The sequence below is a fragment of the Myotis nattereri genome (genome assembly GCF_964212035.1).
Source record: "Myotis nattereri genome assembly, chromosome: 1".
In the NCBI taxonomy this organism is placed as follows: Eukaryota; Metazoa; Chordata; class Mammalia; order Chiroptera; family Vespertilionidae; genus Myotis; species Myotis nattereri.
The window spans coordinates 85,408,559-85,426,854 of record NC_138075.1 but is presented as its reverse complement, the minus strand read 5'-3'; the positions used below and the strand labels follow the sequence as shown (position 1 = coordinate 85,426,854).

General features: G+C 40.1%; 1 protein-coding gene across 3 annotated transcripts in view; it reads left to right on the top strand.

The window, feature by feature from the left end:
• STRN3 (striatin 3) overlaps window positions 1-18,296 on the top strand; it is a 99,860-nt gene that overhangs the window by 77,541 nt on the left and 4,023 nt on the right. For all 3 annotated transcript variants that reach the window (XM_081089712.1, XM_081089711.1, XM_081089713.1), the window contains 6 exons: window positions 199-374; window positions 571-618; window positions 871-992; window positions 7,088-7,255; window positions 10,073-10,213; window positions 14,422-14,529. In XM_081089712.1, the coding sequence (XP_080945838.1) occupies window positions 199-374; window positions 571-618; window positions 871-992; window positions 7,088-7,255; window positions 10,073-10,213; window positions 14,422-14,529 (763 nt within the window). The remainder of the gene's footprint in view (window positions 1-198; window positions 375-570; window positions 619-870; window positions 993-7,087; window positions 7,256-10,072; window positions 10,214-14,421; window positions 14,530-18,296) is intronic.

Sequence of the window (18,296 nt, the reverse complement as noted above, 5' to 3'; positions counted from 1 at the left end):
AAGCTAATGAAATTATTCTTAGTTCTTATTAAATGATAAAGATTTATTATAAAGCTTTAAAGGTACATTAAATTTCTACTAGACAGTTTAGCAAAGCAGTTTAACATATATGTTTTAATCACACCAAAACAAATAAAAATTCCACATGTCTATTAATTTACTACTTTTACCACTAAATATTGTGCTTTTTCTTTTTAGTTGCCTGCCAATAAAGATGCCTTTCGAAAGACATGGAACCCCAAGTATACACTACGTAGCCATTTTGATGGAGTCCGGGCATTAGCTTTCCATCCTGTAGAACCTGTGCTAGTTACCGCTTCTGAGGATCATACTCTGAAACTTTGGAACTTGCAAAAAACAGTTCCTGCCAAAAAGTAAGTATTTTAACGGTAGCCTATGTTTTTTTTCCTTCCAGATTTGTCAAAAATTAGAAGTAATTATTTTGTATGGTCCCATATCATGCATGCACTCAATTTGATCTTACCTAATGATTCTTGAATATCAGCCAATGGTTTACGATTATTTAATTGTCTTCTCTCCCAACCTTTCTCTCTCCCTACCCCCTTTTAGGAGTGCCTCTTTAGATGTAGAGCCTATCTACACATTTAGGGCCCACATGTAAGTTTTATTTTATCCATAAATCTTATAAAATTGTAGTAATGTTTGTTTTATATTAGAAAAGACAGTACTTGATTAGTATTTTATTTTATTAATAATTGTATTAGGAGAATATAGTCATTACTATTCAAGTGTACATGTTTACCTTATACAGTTTTAAGATGCCACACAAATTCAGAGGTTGGAGACTGCATATATGAGTTTCTTTTCTAAGCTCTATAAGTAACTTTTTTCTTTTTCTTCCTATAATAGTGGCCCTGTTCTATCATTAGCTATTAGTTCTAATGGAGAGCAGTGTTTCAGTGGTGGTATAGATGCAACCATCCAGTGGTGGAATATGCCTAGCCCTAATGTGGATCCATATGATACATATGGTAAGCAAAAGGTTCAAAATATATTTTTAAGTGCATGAAGCTGGCAAAAGGAAATACCTCATCTAGAAGCTTGTTTAAACTTGTATTAGTTTTCTTGTTTAGTTATTCCATTTCTAATAATTTGCTTTATTAAGGAGAAACATTAGAAAATAGGCCTTGAATATTTAGGCCTGTGAATTGGTACTTTCTCTATGGTGTCCAAAATATCTATACTAATAATAGGGTAATATGCAAATTGGTTGGGACGCTCTCACGCATAATGACCCATCAGCAGGCTGTGTGTGCAGCAGGCACAGGTGGGCAGGGACTTGCAGTGTTGGGGACTTGCGCCACGCCGTCACAATCCATCACCAGGAGGGCCTCTGTGTGGCCCGGCCTGGGGGTGGCCCCCTGTGGAGGCCTGACCAGTGCTAACATGATGCTGCCTGCGTGCTTCCCCACCCAGCACTAACGTAACTCTGCCTGCGTGTGTCCCAAGCTGGGGACATGACGCGGCAGTGGGGGCCAGTTGGGGGCGACTAGGCCGGCAGATGGTGCAGTGTGGGCAAGCAGCCCGGCGCGGGGAGCAAGCAGTTAGGGGCGACATCAGGCTAGCAGGGAGCAGTTAGTGGCGAGATCAGGCAGGCATGCAGAGGTGGTTAGGGGCGATCAGGCAGGCAGGCAGAATGGTTAGGGGTGATCAGGTAGGCAGGCAGGTCAGTAGTTAGGAGCCAGTGGTCCCAGATTGGAGAGGATTCAGGCCGTGCTGAGGGACTCCCATCCCCATGCATGAATTTTGTGCACTGAGCCTCTGGTGGTTAAATAAACAGTGGTCTACTTAATGGTTGGTTTATTTAAGAACAACTTGAGCTCTTTAGTGTTTCTATTTAACACACACTTGGTGCCTAACTTTGCCAGGTTTAGTGTTAAGTACTACATCAAGAAGTAAGAATTAGCCTTGGGTGGTGTTGCTCAAGTTGGTTGGGTATTGTCCCATGCACTGACAGATTGCCAGTTCGATTTCTGGTCATGGAACATGCCCAGGTTGCAGGCTCCATCCCCAGTAGGAGGCGTGCAGGAGGCAGCCAATCGAATATTTCAGTCTCACATTGATGTTTCTTTCTCCCTCTCCCTTTTATTCTCTCAAAATCTATAAAAATATATTTTTAAAGAAAGAAGTAAGAATTGTCTAATGGAAATGATAGGCATTAAACAGATAAGCAAGGGGATAGAGTATAGTTAAAAATCGTGATAAGTACTATGATAGTACAGTACTATGAGAGAGTAATGGGTGGAACTTTCTTTACATGTAGTCTAAAATGGTGACATTCAAACTAAAATATATAATATAAAAGGGAAATTTTAGTATAGTAGACCCTCCTTTTCAGCGGTTTTGATTTCTGAGGATTTAGTTACCTGAGGTCAACTATGGTCCAAAAATGTTAACTGGAAAATTCCAGAAATAAAAAATTGGTAAGTTTCATGTTTTACTTGCACACAGCCTGAATACAGTCTGAGTAGCATGATGAAATCCAGCATCCTGCCGCTCGATCCTGCCCTAGATATGAATCATTCCTTTTTTCAAAATATCCACACTGTGTATGCTTACCTGTCCGTTAGTCACTTGGTATCTAGGTATGGCAGTGCTTATGTCCCAGTAACCTTTAATTTACTTAATAATGGCCCCAAAGTGCAAGAGAATTAATACTGCCAATTGGAATATACCAAAACGAAATTATTTTTTAATCCTCATCCAAGCATATGTTGTTGTTTTATTGATTTGAGAGAGAGAGGGGAAGGGAAAGAGAGAAACATCGATCCATTGCCTCCTGTACACCACAACTGAGGATCAAACCCACAACCTTTTGGTGTATGGGATGATGCGCCAACCAACTGAGCCACCCGGCCAGGGCTATAAAATGCTTCCTTTAAGTGAGAATGTGAAAGTTTTTGACTAAATAGGAAAATAAAATACCATATGCTGAGGTTCCTATCCATGAAATTGTGAAGAAGGAAAAAGAAATTCATGCTTGAGCTGAACCCAGGCAATTGGAGGCTTCTCAATGAGAGACTCAGGAATACAATAGTTCACCCTTGAGGCAACTTATACCCTCTCCCCTGTCCTTAGAATGTACGGTTTGCTTACTGTTCCCAAAATAGAAGTCATTTTTAAGGATATAGCCTTGAAAGAGTAAGACGTTGAGACCAGCTGGCTTGAATACATTACTGAACTCAGTTAAGGCCTCTATATGCACTTAAGATTCTACTTGTCTTGCTGCCATTCAAAACAAGCCTTTTATGTAAGTTCTCTTGCTTATTAAATTTGCAACCTACCGAAAAAAGAAATTTGTGCTAGTTTGCTGAAAGAGTGCATTAACATAACTTGCTATAGTATCCTATCTAATAAAAGAGAAACATGGTAATTAGCTATACCTCTGCTACCCTTCCCATTGGCTAATCAGGGCAATATGCAAATTAACTGCCAACCAAGATGGCGGCCGGCAGCCAGGAAGCTTGAAGCTAACATGAGGCTTGCTTGCTTCAGTGACGGAGGAAACCAATGTTCCCTGCCTGCCTTGCCGGCCTCTGAGCTTGCAGTTTGAAACATTGTTACAAATATAGAAGCTAAACAAAACCCCAGAAACCTGCTTTCAGCCAGCAGGGATCTCAGAGCTGGAGTTGATACAGTGTTTTGGTTATAGAACCCAAGCAAACCAGATACCTGCTTTCAGCAGCAGAGGCCTCAGAGCTGGAGCCAGAGCTAAAGCTGGCCCAGAATAAAAAAAAAAAGAAAAAAAGGAGCAGTTGGGAGCTTCAGTCACCCGCCAGCGTGAAAACAGCCCTCAGCCCCTCACCCAGACTGGCCAGGCACCCCAGTGGGGACCCCCACCCTGATCCAGGACACCCTTCAGGGCAAACCAGCTGGCCCCCACCCGTGCACCAGGCCTCTACCCTATATAGTAAAAGGGTAATATGCCTCCCAGCACCGGGATCAGCGGAGCCATGAGGCCTCCCGGCACCGGGATCAGCATGACAGGGGGCAGCGCCCAAACCCCCTGATTGCCCTGCAGCTCTGTGTGTGACGGGGTGGGGCCACAACCTCCCTATCCACCCTGCTCTGTTCGTGACAGGGGGAGGCGCCCCAACCCCCTGATCGGCCCTGCTCTGTGCCTGATAGGGGGGAGCTCCCCAACCCCCGCCCCCCGCCCCCCCCCCCCCACGGGCCCTGCTCTGTGAGTGACAGGGTAGAGCCATAACCTCCCCATTGGCCCTGCCCTGAGTGTGACAGTGGCGGCGCCCCAACCCCCTGATCGGCCCTTCTCTGTGGGTGATAGAGGGTGGCGCCCCAACCCCCTGATCGGCCCTGCTCTGTGCGTGATAGGGGATGGCGCCGCAACCTCCCCATCGACCCTGCCTTGAGTGTGACGGGGCGGTGCCCCAACCCCCCAATCGGCCCTACCCTGAGCGTAACTGAGGGTGGCATCGCAACCTCCCAATCCGCCCTGCTCTGTGCATGACGGGGTGGCGCCCCAACTCCCCAATCGGCCCTACTCTGAGCCCAACCAGGGGCTGCCTATTCTGGACATTTCATACAAGTGACCTTTTGTAACTGGCTTCTTTCATTTAGCATACTGTTTCGAAGGTTCATCCATGTTATAGCATATATAAGTATTTCATTTCTTTTAATTGTTCATCATTGGTTATTTTTTTTTTAAATATATTTTATTGACTTTCCACAGAGAGGAAGGGAGAGAGACAGAGAGTCAGGAACATCAATGAGAGAGAAACATCGATCAGCTGCCTCCTGCACATTTCCTACTGGGGATGTGCCCGCAACCCAGGCACATGCCCTTGACCGGAATCGAACCTGGGACCTCTCAGTCCGCAGGCCGACGCTCTATCCACTGAGCCAAACCGGTTTCGGCCATCATTGGTTATTTTAACAAGGGTTATTTTGTTGTGCTGATGGTATGAAACCATATTTGAGTCGTTTGGAGAGTAAATGGAAGGTAAAAACATTTACTCTATGCTTTTCTACTCTTTGGCAGAAGGGCAGCATAAGGTTAATGAAGGTCTTTTTGTTTATGTTGAGGGACGCTAAAGCACAGTTTTGGGCTTGTGGATCCCAAGGATTAGGAGAATTTTTGTAGCAGGGAAAATGTTAAATATGAAAGCAGTTTAGTGAGTTGAGTGGAATCCAGAATACATCTGGTATAATTAGCCTTTGATAGGAAGGAGGACAGTTCCTTACTTACAACTGCACAGAGAAGATGGTTTTAGACACTAGCAGATTTATAGATTGGGAGACAGGAGGATGGGAAGGGGTTCTTATTCAGTGCTATATTTTCTCAGTGAAGTATGAGAGATAGTTATTCATGAGGATGGAAGGTTTGGAACTGTGAGAATTGTGGAAGTGATAAGAGACACCTGTGTAAAGTGGGGGTTTATTAGAGAAACAGGGTTGTAGGACAAATGAGGCACAGTGTTATTAGCCATTATGTCCATCAAGTGATGAATGAATAAAACGTAGTGTGTCCATACAATGGAATATTACTCGACAATTAAAAGAAATGAAATACTTATATATGCTATAACATGGATGAACCTTGGAAGCAGTATGCTAAATGAAAGAAGCCAGTTACAGAAGGTCACTTATATGAAATGTCCAGAATAGGCAAACTTGTAGTAACAAGGTAGATCAGTGGCTTTTTAGAGTTGCGGAAAGGCAGGGAAGAAGAATTGGATGGAAATAGCTAACGAGTAGTGAAAGTGTCTTAAAATTGGTGTGGTGATGATTGCAGAACTCCGTAAATATACCAAAAACACTGAATTGTACACTTTACATTGGTGAGTTGTATGGAATGGGAGTAATATCTCAACAAAGCTGTTTTTTAAAAAGTATGTATTCCTTACAGAAAATTGAAAAAATGCAAGAATGTATTGGGGAGGTGGGTAAAAATAACCAATAAATTCACAACTTAGAAGAGATGGCCATTGTATTCATTTTGCTTTATCTTCTTACTAGGGGCCCGGTGCACGAAATTCGTGCACTGGGTGTGGGGGAGGGGGGGAGTGTCCCTCAGCCCAGCCTGCCCCCTCTCACATACTGGGAGCCCTCAGGCGTTGACCCCATCACCCTCCGATCGCCTGATCAGCCCCTTGCCTAGGCCTGACGCCTCCTCCAGAGGTGTCAGGCTTGGACAGGGGACCCCCATCACCCCCGATCACTGGCTCTGGCCCCCGCCCAGGCCTGAGGCCTCTGGCCCAGGAATCATGCCTGGGCAGGGGACCCCCATCTCCCTCTGATCGCTTGCTCCACCCCCCGCCCAAGCCTGACGCCTCTGACCCAGGCTTCAGGCCTGGGCAAGGGGACCATCATATCCCCCCAATCCCCGGCTCCACCCCCCACCCAGGCCTGAGGCCTCAGCCAGAGGAGTTGACCCTCATCACCCTCCGATCACCAATTACCGGATCGGCCTCTTGACCAGGCCTGAGGCCTCCGGCAGAGGTGTCAGGCCTGGGCAGGGGACCCCCAGCTCCCCGCGGTTGCAGGCTCCGCCCCGCCCAGGCCTAACGCCTCTGGCCTAGGCGTCTGGCCCGGGCAGCGGGGACCTGCAGTGGCAGCAGGGGGCGCCGCGATCGTGGGCTTCGCTTTAGGCCCAGGCAAGGGACCCCTAGCTCCTGGGACTGCCAGCTTCGACCATGCCCAGCTCCCATCGCTGGCTCCACCCCTACTTCCTGCTATCACTGGCAAAGGCGGCCCCAGGGCGGCCTTTGCCCTGCCCCCCAGCTCTTAGCTCCCCCCTGGGTTTCCGATCACTGTCAGTGGCAGGGGGCTTCTTCCTGCTTTCCCTTTCGCCTCCCTGCATTGTGCCTACATATGCAAATTAGCCGCCATCTTGTTGGCAGTTAACTGCCAATCTTAGTTGGCAGTTAATTTGCATATAGCCCTGATTAGCCAATGAAAACGGTATCGCCGTACGCCAATTACCATTTTTCTCTTTTATTAGTGTAGATAGCTGGTTTGTGTAGCCTTATACTTAATTATATAGTAAGTTATCTTTATATACTTAAACTTAGTTTTGCTCATTTTTGTTTGTTTGTTTTCTTCCCAGAGCCAAATGTTCTAGCTGGCACTTTAGTGGCTCATACAGATGCTGTCTGGGGTCTTGCTTATAGTGGTATAAAAAATCAATTACTATCATGTTCAGCAGATGGCACTGTTAGGTTATGGAAGCCACAAGAAAAATTGCCATGTATTTGCACTTACAATGGAAACAAGGGTATGTAAATTTTGTCTCTATGAAAAAAGCTAACTTTTTTTTCGGGGGGGGGGGGGTGGAGATAGAAAGGACAATTGATTTACTATTTCTTTGTTGCTCCAAGAAATTTAAAGAATTTAAAGCTTGTGGTAATCTTTTCCCTTTGTTATTTTTTATAAATGGGAAGCTTTGCAAATGTATCCTGTAGTTCAGTGTTTTGTTTTTATACCCTTTTCAGGGCATGTTTTATTTAAAAAACAAAGCTATTTCTATGTAATAGTGGAATAGACAAATGAGGCTAGTAATAGGGACAACATAAGGCTCTCTGCCTGCTTCAGGTGGCTTCCCACAGAAATCGAAGGGATCACAGTGTTAAGCATACCTGCAAACCATATATGAGCACACTGATTAAGAAATCTAGCTGTAATCATTGAAATAGCACCCTTAACTGGGAAGTACAAACTAACTAACATGCATGATTTCAAATCTTTTCCTGTCAAAGAAGGCTTTAACCAGTTTACCTGTGACATTTGTTTACATACATATACTGTACTTGTATTGGTCTTATTTTCTAAGTCATTTTTTAAAGTTAGTTGTAAATGTCAGACTTTTTTTTCTTTTATCCTTGTCTGAGGATATGTTTAGAGAGAGAGAGAGAAACACCAATCGATTGCCTCCCCTCTGCATTCCAACTGGGGATCAAATCTGCAATGTATGCACGTGCCCCGACCAGGAATTGAGCCCTCAACTTTTTGGTGCATGGATTGGTGACGCTCCAACCAACTGAGCCACCTGGCCAGGGCCAAACTTTTATTTTTATTAAAAATTATGTTTAGCCGAAACCGGTTTGGCTCAGTGGATAGAGCATCAGCCTGCGGACTGAAAGGTCCCAGGTTCGATTCCGGTCAAGGGCATGTGCCTGGGTTGCGGGCACATCCCCAGTGGGAGATGTGCAGGAGGCAGCTGATCGATGTTTCTCTCTCATCGATGTTTCCAACTCTCTATCTCTCTCCCTTCCTCTCTGTAAAAAGTCGATAAAATATATTAAAAAAAATTATGTTTAGTTTTAAAACATTTTATTTTTATTATTTTTGTTGTTTGTTTGCTTGTTAATCCTCTCCCTAGGATACCTCTCCCGGGGATATTCTTCCATTGATTTTTAGAGAGAGTGGAAGGGAGAGGGAGAGACAGAGAGAAACATCAGTGTGAGAGAGACATTGATTGGTTGCTTCCTGCACGCATCCTGACCAGGGCCAGGGAACCTGCAACTTAGGTATGTGCCCTTGACTGGAATTGAACACAGGACTCTTCAGTCCACAGGCAAACCATCTATCCCCTGAGCCAAATCGGCTAGGGCTTAAAACATTTTAGAGGACTAATATATGCTTAATTTTGTTAGCTCTGTGTTACCCAAGTTTTTGAGGTAAAAATTCATTTAGATATTTGTTTCTAGCTTCATCTAGGTAAGTAATTGCTTGATTCCAGATTTCATCTTGTTGTGCATTGATCTGGCCAGTGAATTTATTATGTTAAAGAGAGAAATTGCTGCTCAGACCACTGTAGGGGATAGCACTGCATGAGTGGATTCCAGAGTCCACACTTTATTTTTACAGATCTGAAAATATCACAGGTGAACAGTCTCCGAAGACAGTGATGTGAGAATGCTAATTTGTCCCTTTACAGTAAGATATATACACTGAGTGGCTAGATTATTATGACCACCTGACGTTCGTAGGCAAATTAGCTATAATTTCTCACTGAAGTTGCTAGAGGGCCAGGTCATAATATGTGAATAGCACAACATACCTAAGAATCGTTGCTGATCAAGTTCATCCTATCATGTTGATGGCGTATCCCGATGTAGATGGCTTCTTCCAACAAGACAATGCGCCATGCCACGGTGCTCGTATTGTGCAGGAGTGGTTTCAAGAACATGAGGGAGACTTTACTTTGCTTAGGTGGCCCCCACAATCACCAGATCTCAATCCAATTGAGCATTTGTGGGACAAAGTTAAAAGCCATCAGGCAGCTGGTTCCACAACCATCAAATCTCACAGAACTGGACAGTGCTATTCATCAGGCATGGTGTCAGATTCCTCGCATCACCTTTCAACATCTCGTGGAGTCAGTGCCAAGAAGAATCGCCGCAGTATTGAAGGCAGAAGGTGGCCCAACGAAGTACTGATGGGGTGGTCGTAATAATCTGGCCACTCAGTGTAATTTGCAAGTGGTCCAAAAGACTCATCAGGATTTTTTATTTCTCTTTTAAAAGAAAATGCATAGAAAGTAACTTTTGCACATATCTGCTCTCACTTTAAGAACCCTCTAGCTATATTTTCCTTATGTTAAATAAATAGAATGTTTTACATATATTTTAAGTAACTGAGGGAAAGCTTTGGCTGGTGCGACTCATTGGGTTAGAGTGTCGTCCAGTGCACTGGAAGGTCGTGGGTTTGATTCCCAGTCAGGGCACATACCTAGTTTTCGGGTCCCTAGTTGGGGTCAAGCAGGAGACAACCAATCATTCTAACTCTCATATTGATGTCTCTCCCTCCTCCTTCTTCCCCTTCCCTCTCCCTCCTCTACTCCCTCCCTCTCATCCTACACCTCCCTCTCTCCCTCTTCTTTTCCCTCTCCCTCTCTAAAATCAATCACCCAGTCAATAATATAAAATAAAATAATTGAGGGAAAGTTACTTATTATATAGCTCACAATCCTAACAATTTCTTTTTTTTATTATTAACATTAACTCAAGAATATTTGAATTTCCTTTTTAATCAGAAGAGCAGAGATTTCTAAATTATGTGTTTACACTGTATCTCTTTGGGCTCCTTTCAGAGCATGGAATACCTACATCGGTTGACTTTATAGGCTGTGATCCAGCTCATATGGTGACCTCTTTCAACACTGGTAGTACAGTAATTTATGATTTAGAAACATCACAGTCATTGGTGATGCTTTCATCACAGATAGATTCTGGTAAGTTTTCATGGGTTCCTTTGAAACTTTAAAAAGGATTACTACACAATAGAGGGTGGTTTTTAGTTTTCACATTTTGACTATTTAAATTTAGGATGAAAAAAACAGTTTCATTTTGTTATAGTTTGACTTATTTACATTATTTCTATTTCCTGAAATTATGCTTAAAAATAAGCTGGGTGGGTATATGAGGACAGAAGAGGGAATAAAGCCATGTAAAGGTGAGAATAAAGCCATGTAAAGGTGAAAGCAAATGAATTAATTTTAAATTTTTAATGCAAATACATATGGAAGTAGAGAAAATAATATAATGAGCCTGATGAACTCATCATGTAGCCCCAATAATTATGCATAAATGGTCAATTTAGTAAGTATAGGATATGATGTGTATTTTACAATTTAAGTAGGAATCCAAATAATACTCTGCATTGTGATTGGCTGATAAGTTTTTCGGGTCTCTTTTCATCTGTAGGTTCCCCCTCCATCTCTTATTTCATTTATATTTTTTCATGTTTATTTGATTTTAATTACAGTTTATAGTTAATATTATTTTGTGTTAGTTTCAGGTGTACAGTATAGTGGTTAGATAATCATGTACTTTACAGAGTGGTCCCCCTGATACCAAGTACCCACCTGGCACCATACACGGATATTATAATTTTTTTTTTCTTTATTGATTAAGGTATTACATATATGTCCTTATTCCCCCATTACCCTCTCACCCCTTACCCCCTTCCCACCCCCACTCATGTCCTCACCCCCCTAGTGTCTGTGTCCATTGGTTAGGCTTATATGCATGCATACCAATCCTTTGATTGATCTCTCTCCCTTACCCTCACCCTCCCCTACCTTCCCTCTGAGGTTTGACGGTCTGATCGATGCTTCTCTGTCTCTGGATCTGTTTTTGTTCATCAGTTTATGCTGTTCATTATATTCCACAAATGAGTGAGATCATGTAATACCTTTCTCTGACTGGCTTATTTCGCTTAGCATAATGCTCTCCAGTTCCATCCATGCTGTTGCAAATGGTAAGAATTCCGTCTTTTTTACAACAGTGTAGTGTTCCATTGTGTAGATGTACCACAGTTTCTTAATCCACTCATCTGCTTATGGGCACTTAGGCTGTTTCCAAATCTTAGCTATGGTGAATTGTGCTGCTATGAACATAGGGTTGCATATATCCTTTCTGATTGGTGTTTCTAGTTTCTTGGTATGTATTCCTAGAAGTGGGATCACTGGGTCAAATGGCAGCTCCATTTTTAGTTTTTTGAGGAAATTCCAAACTGTTCTCCACAGTGACTGCACCAGTCTGCATTCCCACCAGCAGTGCACGAGCGTTCCTTTTCTCTGCATCCTTGCCAGCACTTGTCATTTGTTGATTTGTTTATGATAGCCATTCTGACAGGTGTGAGATGGTACCTCATTGTCGTTTTGATTTGCATCTCTCGGGTAATTAGTGACTTTGAGCATGTTTTCATATGTCTCTTGGCCTGCCTTCTGTCCTCTTCCGAAAAGTATCTATTTAGGTCCATTACCCATTTTTTGATTGGTTTCTTTATCTTCCTTTTGTTAAGTTTTATGAGTTCTCTGTAAATGTTGGAGATTAAACCCTTATCAGTGATAACATCAGTGATAACATTGGCAAATATGTTCTCCCATGCAGTGGGCTTTCTTGTTGTTTTGTTGATCGTTTCCTTTGCTGTGCAGAAGCTTTTTATTTTGATGCAGTCCGATTTGTTTATTTTCCCTTTAGTTTCCATTGCCCTAGGAGCAGTATCGATGAAGATATTGCTTCGGCATATGTCTGAGATTGTGCTGCCTGTGGATTCCTCTAATATTTTTATGGTTTCCAGTCTTATGTTTAAGTCCTTTATCCATTTTGAGTTTATTTTTGTGTATGGTGTAAGTTGGTGGTCTAGTTTCATTTCTTTGCATGTGTCTGACCAAATTTCCCAGCACCATTTATTGAAGATATAATGTTATTAACTATATTTTCTATACTGTACTTCCTTGCATTTTTTACTTGAATAAATTGGATAGTTTGCCTGTAAAATTTTCCACAAACTGGATTTTGCTTGGGGTATCATTTAACAAGCTCCTCTATTCATTTTATTTCCTAAATTGGTTTTAGTTCCAGAGGCTTATTCAAATTTAGGTTCAGTGTTTTATTTGTGTTCACTTAAAAGTTTTTAATGGTTAGACAAGACTACTTCATAAATTGTGAACTTTTATCAGAAGTAAATATTGTCTGGTTTATTTATTGTTTATCTTTTTATGTTTCAGTCTTGATGATAATTACCTGGGTCTGTCAATTCATTAGCTGTTTAAAAATAATTTTCTAATTCTTTCATTATTTCTCCATATATTAGCAAGAATACTTCTGTAAAGAGGAACACCCCTCATCAATAAATTGGGTGCTTCGGAGTTAGATTATAAAGGAAAGGCAAAATAAATTATTGATTTCCCCTCCCCTTTACCAGCTTACATAATAGTAGTAATGAAGTGTTCCCTAGCATCCTCCATAGGTGACCAGAGAGTCTATTGGGTGTTGTTTGTTTGTTTTATTATCATTACTAGAGGCCTGATGCATGGAATTAGTGCAAGGGGCTCAGCTCTCACAGCCTCAGCTGGCCCTCACAGCTCCGGCTTCATCCGGAAGGTTGTCCGGACAGTCATTCTGCTGTTTGGTCTAATTAGCATATTAGCTCTTTATTATATAGGATAATCTCACTTAGATATAAATGTATTTGATGTATATGAATCATTGCCGTTATTATCTTTATTGCTATTCAGATGGTTTAATCTTTGGCCAGTGGGAATTTATTCATGTAGCTCCTGAGTCCTTTTGACATGACCCTGGGAGTCATTGATAGTTTTACTTTCTGATATGAGAAGATATTCTAGGTTCATCTTGTTGATTTGTGCCCCAGATCTGAAATTGGCCATTTCTCTAAGGAGCCATGGATTCTCTGAGTGAAAAAAAGACATTTAGAGACTACAGTTTAGGCTCTTGGGTTGGTCCTTATGGATTTCATGGCTCTTGAATTGGTCATTGGTTTAGGCTTTTTCGGTGGTCAGAGCGACAAATACATTTTTTTAAAAGAAAAAATGTTGAAAAATTCATATGAATACTTCCTATCGAAATTCAGATTTATCTCATTGATTTTTATGTCTTTATTTCATTTTAACTGTACCAAATCTCACTGTGTTCAGCAAAATCATCATCATCTCTCATTTTTATTTCACAGTACACATAGTCATCTCAGAATAATAATACCAAAACCACTGTCAATAGTTTGGTTATTGAAACTAGGGATGGGTAATCTATTACTGTGCTTTCAAGTCACTTGAAATAGTTCTTTTATTTGTGCTTATACCACCAATTGGATATATGGTAAATTTCACTCATTTAAATTTACTTTTGATTTTTTGTGATTGCTTTTTAAAAAATCAAGCTTTTTAAATGTTAATCGTGTAAAACATTAAAATACTTAAAGAAATGTCTTTCCCAGTGCCCTTTCAACCTTAGTTTCTCTCTCCCTCTTCCATAGGTAATTACACACACAAACATATATGGGGTTTTTTTTGTGTTATGTGTTTAAGTTTAGTTAATAGTTCTTATATACATGTGGAATGATTGATTTACTTAAAGTCTAATAATGTGGATGATATTTTCCCATTTGTTTTGATTCTTCTCTGTTCTCCCTTATTGCTAATCAAAAATTAGGAGCTTGTCAGTAAAGAAAAGGTCTTATTCCTGAGGACATTCATTCTGGTTCTTTGTATTTTTGTCAGAATGGGTAGGCTGGGGATTCTTTCTTACAAACACCTAATTATCACTTATGAATTTTCCTTAAATGCTTATAATTATTTTATGGGCTATTCATTAAAAGTAATGATAATTGTGAGATTTTTTAAGAATTCTTAAACCACCTACATTAAAATACTTACAACTGTTCTAGACTTGAGCCTAGTAGGGTCCATATTATAGGACATGATAGCTTAAACATTTATTTTTTAAGAAATTGTATTTCTCTAGAGCTCTAGTTTTATTTCTCAGATATATTTATTTATTTATTTATTTAGATTTTTTTTTTTGTTTTATGCCAAAGCTTTGTTTTTTTATTTTTTGGTAAGAATAAAAAGGTCATCATCCAGTTCCAACTGAAGGTTTGAATTTTAGTGCTTTATCTGCCTTTATTTTTCAGATTTACAATCCAGTAATCACATTAATAGAGTAGTAAGTCATCCCACACTTCCTGTTACAATAACTGCTCATGAAGATAGACACATCAAATTTTTTGACAATAAAACGGGTAAGTACGTTGTCTTATTTTCTTTTCAATCATATTAATAATTCTGTAAATTTGAAGTGATCAAAAATGCTATTCTTTTATATAAAATATATTGACTTTTCTGCTTCAAAATTGCCAAGTTAAATAATTTTAACTCAGATTTTTGCTTTAGTTATGTAGCATGTTCATAATATGTTGTTTTATACTTAAGTATATAAATAAAACCTTGCCTACGTATTATGATTTTTTTCATGTCATATTAAATATAAATCCATCCATTTGAAATTATTTTCGTCATAGTCTATTGTGATTTAGTATAGCAGAAGAGGTGTCTTTCTGGGGTTTGGCTTTCAAATATGTTCTTAAAATTATTTCTCAGTGGATAAAATGATGGTTAGTAAAAAGTGTTTTATTGCCATCTTCCCTGTATTTCTTGTTGTCAGAAAACTTAACCATTTATATAGAAGTCAAATCAAATGTTAATGTGGCCATAAAGTTTCTTTAAGGACCCTTGTTCCATCTGTAATTACCTGAATACTATAAAAAAATATTGTTTGTTTTCTTTCAGGAAAGGTCTGACAGCGAGAAAGCCTTCCTTGAGGGGAAGCTAAAACAGGGGTATTAGAGGACTTCCATATCAAAATCTTAAATATTAATTATAATATTATTGCAGGGCAACAAATTATCAAGCAAGATAGCAAATTAAAAGACAGATTTCTCTCAGAACATGGTCATATTTTTAGTCTTTCATAAATCCCTTTGTTCAAGCAACACTTCATGGACAGATTCCTTTTAACTCAATAAAACAGTTGAGAAGGTAATGGATATTCACAGGACTATGTATTTCACAGGAGAGACTATTCATATTCATGTGAATGTTTTCCATTTAATACCTTATCAACAATTCTTTGAACATTTTTTGAAGCCTAAAGATTATCCTCTGCTGCAAGAACAGAGATAATTTCCTTTATTGTATTCCTAAAAAGATTGACATTTTTTTTATTAATTATTACAGATTTAGATTTGTAAGGGGAGGTTCAGGAATTTTCGTAGTTAGTTGTATTAAAAGTAAAGTGTGAGTCTCTAGAGCTGTTTTAATGGCAAAAATCAAGAAAAAGTGGTAATAAAATTTCACTTAATAAGTAAGGAGCTTACAGTCTTATAAGATCTACCAATTTATTTTGTTATTTCTCTTAAGTAGTTTTAGTACCTTATCTTTAGTGGGAAGAAATTGAAGCAGTGGCCTCCAAACACTAGAAAAATTCTTTTTAAATCAACCTCTCTCACTTTTACTCTCATATACAGGCACGCACGCACACACACACACACACACACACACACACACACATACAACAGAGTTCAATTTATTGAACTTTTGTATCTGAGACATAGAAATCAATATTATGAATGGGTTTGATAAATATTTAGATTTTAACAACAGAAACATATTTAGCATTTTGTATTCTGCAGTACACTGGCTACTGTCATGTATAAGATGGGGTTTCTGCTTTCTGGGGACTTAACTGTTACCTGGGGAAAACAGGATGTGTGTATGTGTGTGCACCTGAACTCTGCTAGGTAAAGGAGTCTTCACAGAGTAAGGGTTTGAGCTTTGCCTTGAAGCAATGGTAAGATTTTTTTTTTTTTAAGTGAAGAAAGTAGTAGGAAATTTCAGGTAAGGACGTATTTTGATCAGAGGCTTGGTGGTAGAAACTTTGGCCAACACGGGGGTTTTTTACAGGCAAAGCCAAAGCGGTAAGTCTGGAGGAAGAAAACAGACTCTATTGAGAACTTCTCACAGCCAACCTAAGAATAATGAATTTTTGTTTATGCTATGCACTGTGAAAGCCACTTAAAATATTTGAGCAGGGATTTACAAAATTGGTTTAAAAAGATTATTTAAGTTATATTATATGGTAGATCCTTGACTTTTAAGGAATTAAAAATTTACAGTTTCTATTTTTTGTTCCAGAGAGATCTTTGAGGCTCGTGATTTTTAAAAGTTTGATAGAGGCACAAATTAGAGTTGCATATACTATACTGAGACACTTAGCTAGTGAGTATGAGAGAGAAGGTGTAGGATGTGGTAGAGAAGTTGGAGGAAGAAGGTCCTGCATAGATTGTGAAGTCATGCAGCAGAATTCATTGGCTATCTGCCAGAGTTCTCAGTGCTTAGTAAACAAAACAAAATGCCCTATCTTCTTGGAGCTTAATGGTATATTACTTACTGTGAGCCATTGTTGTATTTGATTTATGTGTATTAACATGTTTGCTCTTCTAATAACTCTATTAGGTATATATGATACTATTATTATTTCCATTTTACAGTTGAAATAAAAGGCTTAAAAGAAGTTAAATAATTAGTGCAGTTCTACACAACAGGAAAATTGCAGGGTTGGGATTCAAATCCATACAGTTTGTTTCTAGAGTCTACATGGTTTACATTAGTCTGTTTCTTTTCCATTTCATAGTGGCCTATAATACTGATTGTCCAAGTCAAAGGGCTTAGATGCCAGGTAGCCTGTTATAAGAGCAAAGAATTAATCTTGGTGGAGGAAGAGGGGTGGCAGAGGCATTGGAACCAACGTGAAATTGGTTAAATGTGAGAAATTACAAGTAAGTGTTGCTGAAGGAGGGGTCAGATGCTTTGTGACTTTTGTTGTTACCCATGGAAGCTCAGCAGCCAACTTGGTTCAGCATGTGATCTCTCTATACATGGTTCAATCTGAAGGGGGGGGGGGTCACTCCCGTTTTCGAAGTCACTATATGGAAAAGAAGGGTTGACTCAGAATTGACTTCACATATCAGTAAAGGTTAGTTTAATGTATAGGCAGGAGAGTTGAAATTAAACTTGGAAAATTATTGCACCCTTAATGAAATGGGGGAGATTTGCTAAGTGGTTGAAAGAATTCTTTGGTTTAAGACACCTTAAATTTAGGACATAGAGGGTTATTCTCGGGAGAGAAATCAGAATTAGATTGTGAATTAAGAGTTACCATCATAGAATTGACATTTTAAAGGAAGCTGATGGTGCTTGTTACTTAACACCTAATGTTTTGAGATTACTTTCTTTGAGGCCAATCATTTCATATCTAGGGTTTTGTTTGTTTTGAATAGGAATATTGAGAGGAATGGATTCTAGAATTGAGAGATGAATTGTGGGACTAAGCAATTAAAGATAGTGTGTTGAATGATTTTTCTGTTTCTTAGGAGAGCAGAGAAGAATCTCTAATTATTCTGTTCGTTACTTAGTACTAATGAAGAATAGACAAATGTGGTTTGAAATTATGAGAAACTTTGTCTTCAACTGATAAGTGTTTAGTATTGCCAGAAAGTGATAGGACTTTTGATGTTTTCTGGAGAAACCTTCACACTTGATTTTGTTGTGGTTTTGTATTCAGATCAACACTTACAGCCTCATGATCTATACTAATAAAAGACAAAGATGCTAATTGACCGTGCCTTTGCTACGCCCTAAGCCATGTCCGCCAGCCAATCAGAGCGACTATATGCAAATTAACCCAACCAAGATGGCGGCCGGCAGCCACGGAGCTGGAGCAAGCAGGAGGCTTGGTTGTCCGAGCGATGGAGGAAGCCAAGCTTTCCACCTGCCCTGAGCTGGCTGTGGCCTCCCGCTCATGGCAACAAAGTTTCAATTATAGAAGACAAATAAATCCCAGATACTTGCTTCCAGCCAGCCTCCACTGGGAGCTTGCGTGGCTGGGGGTTATGGCCAGCCTGCAAACAGCCATTAGCCCCTCACCCAGGCTGGCCACACCCTCATGGGG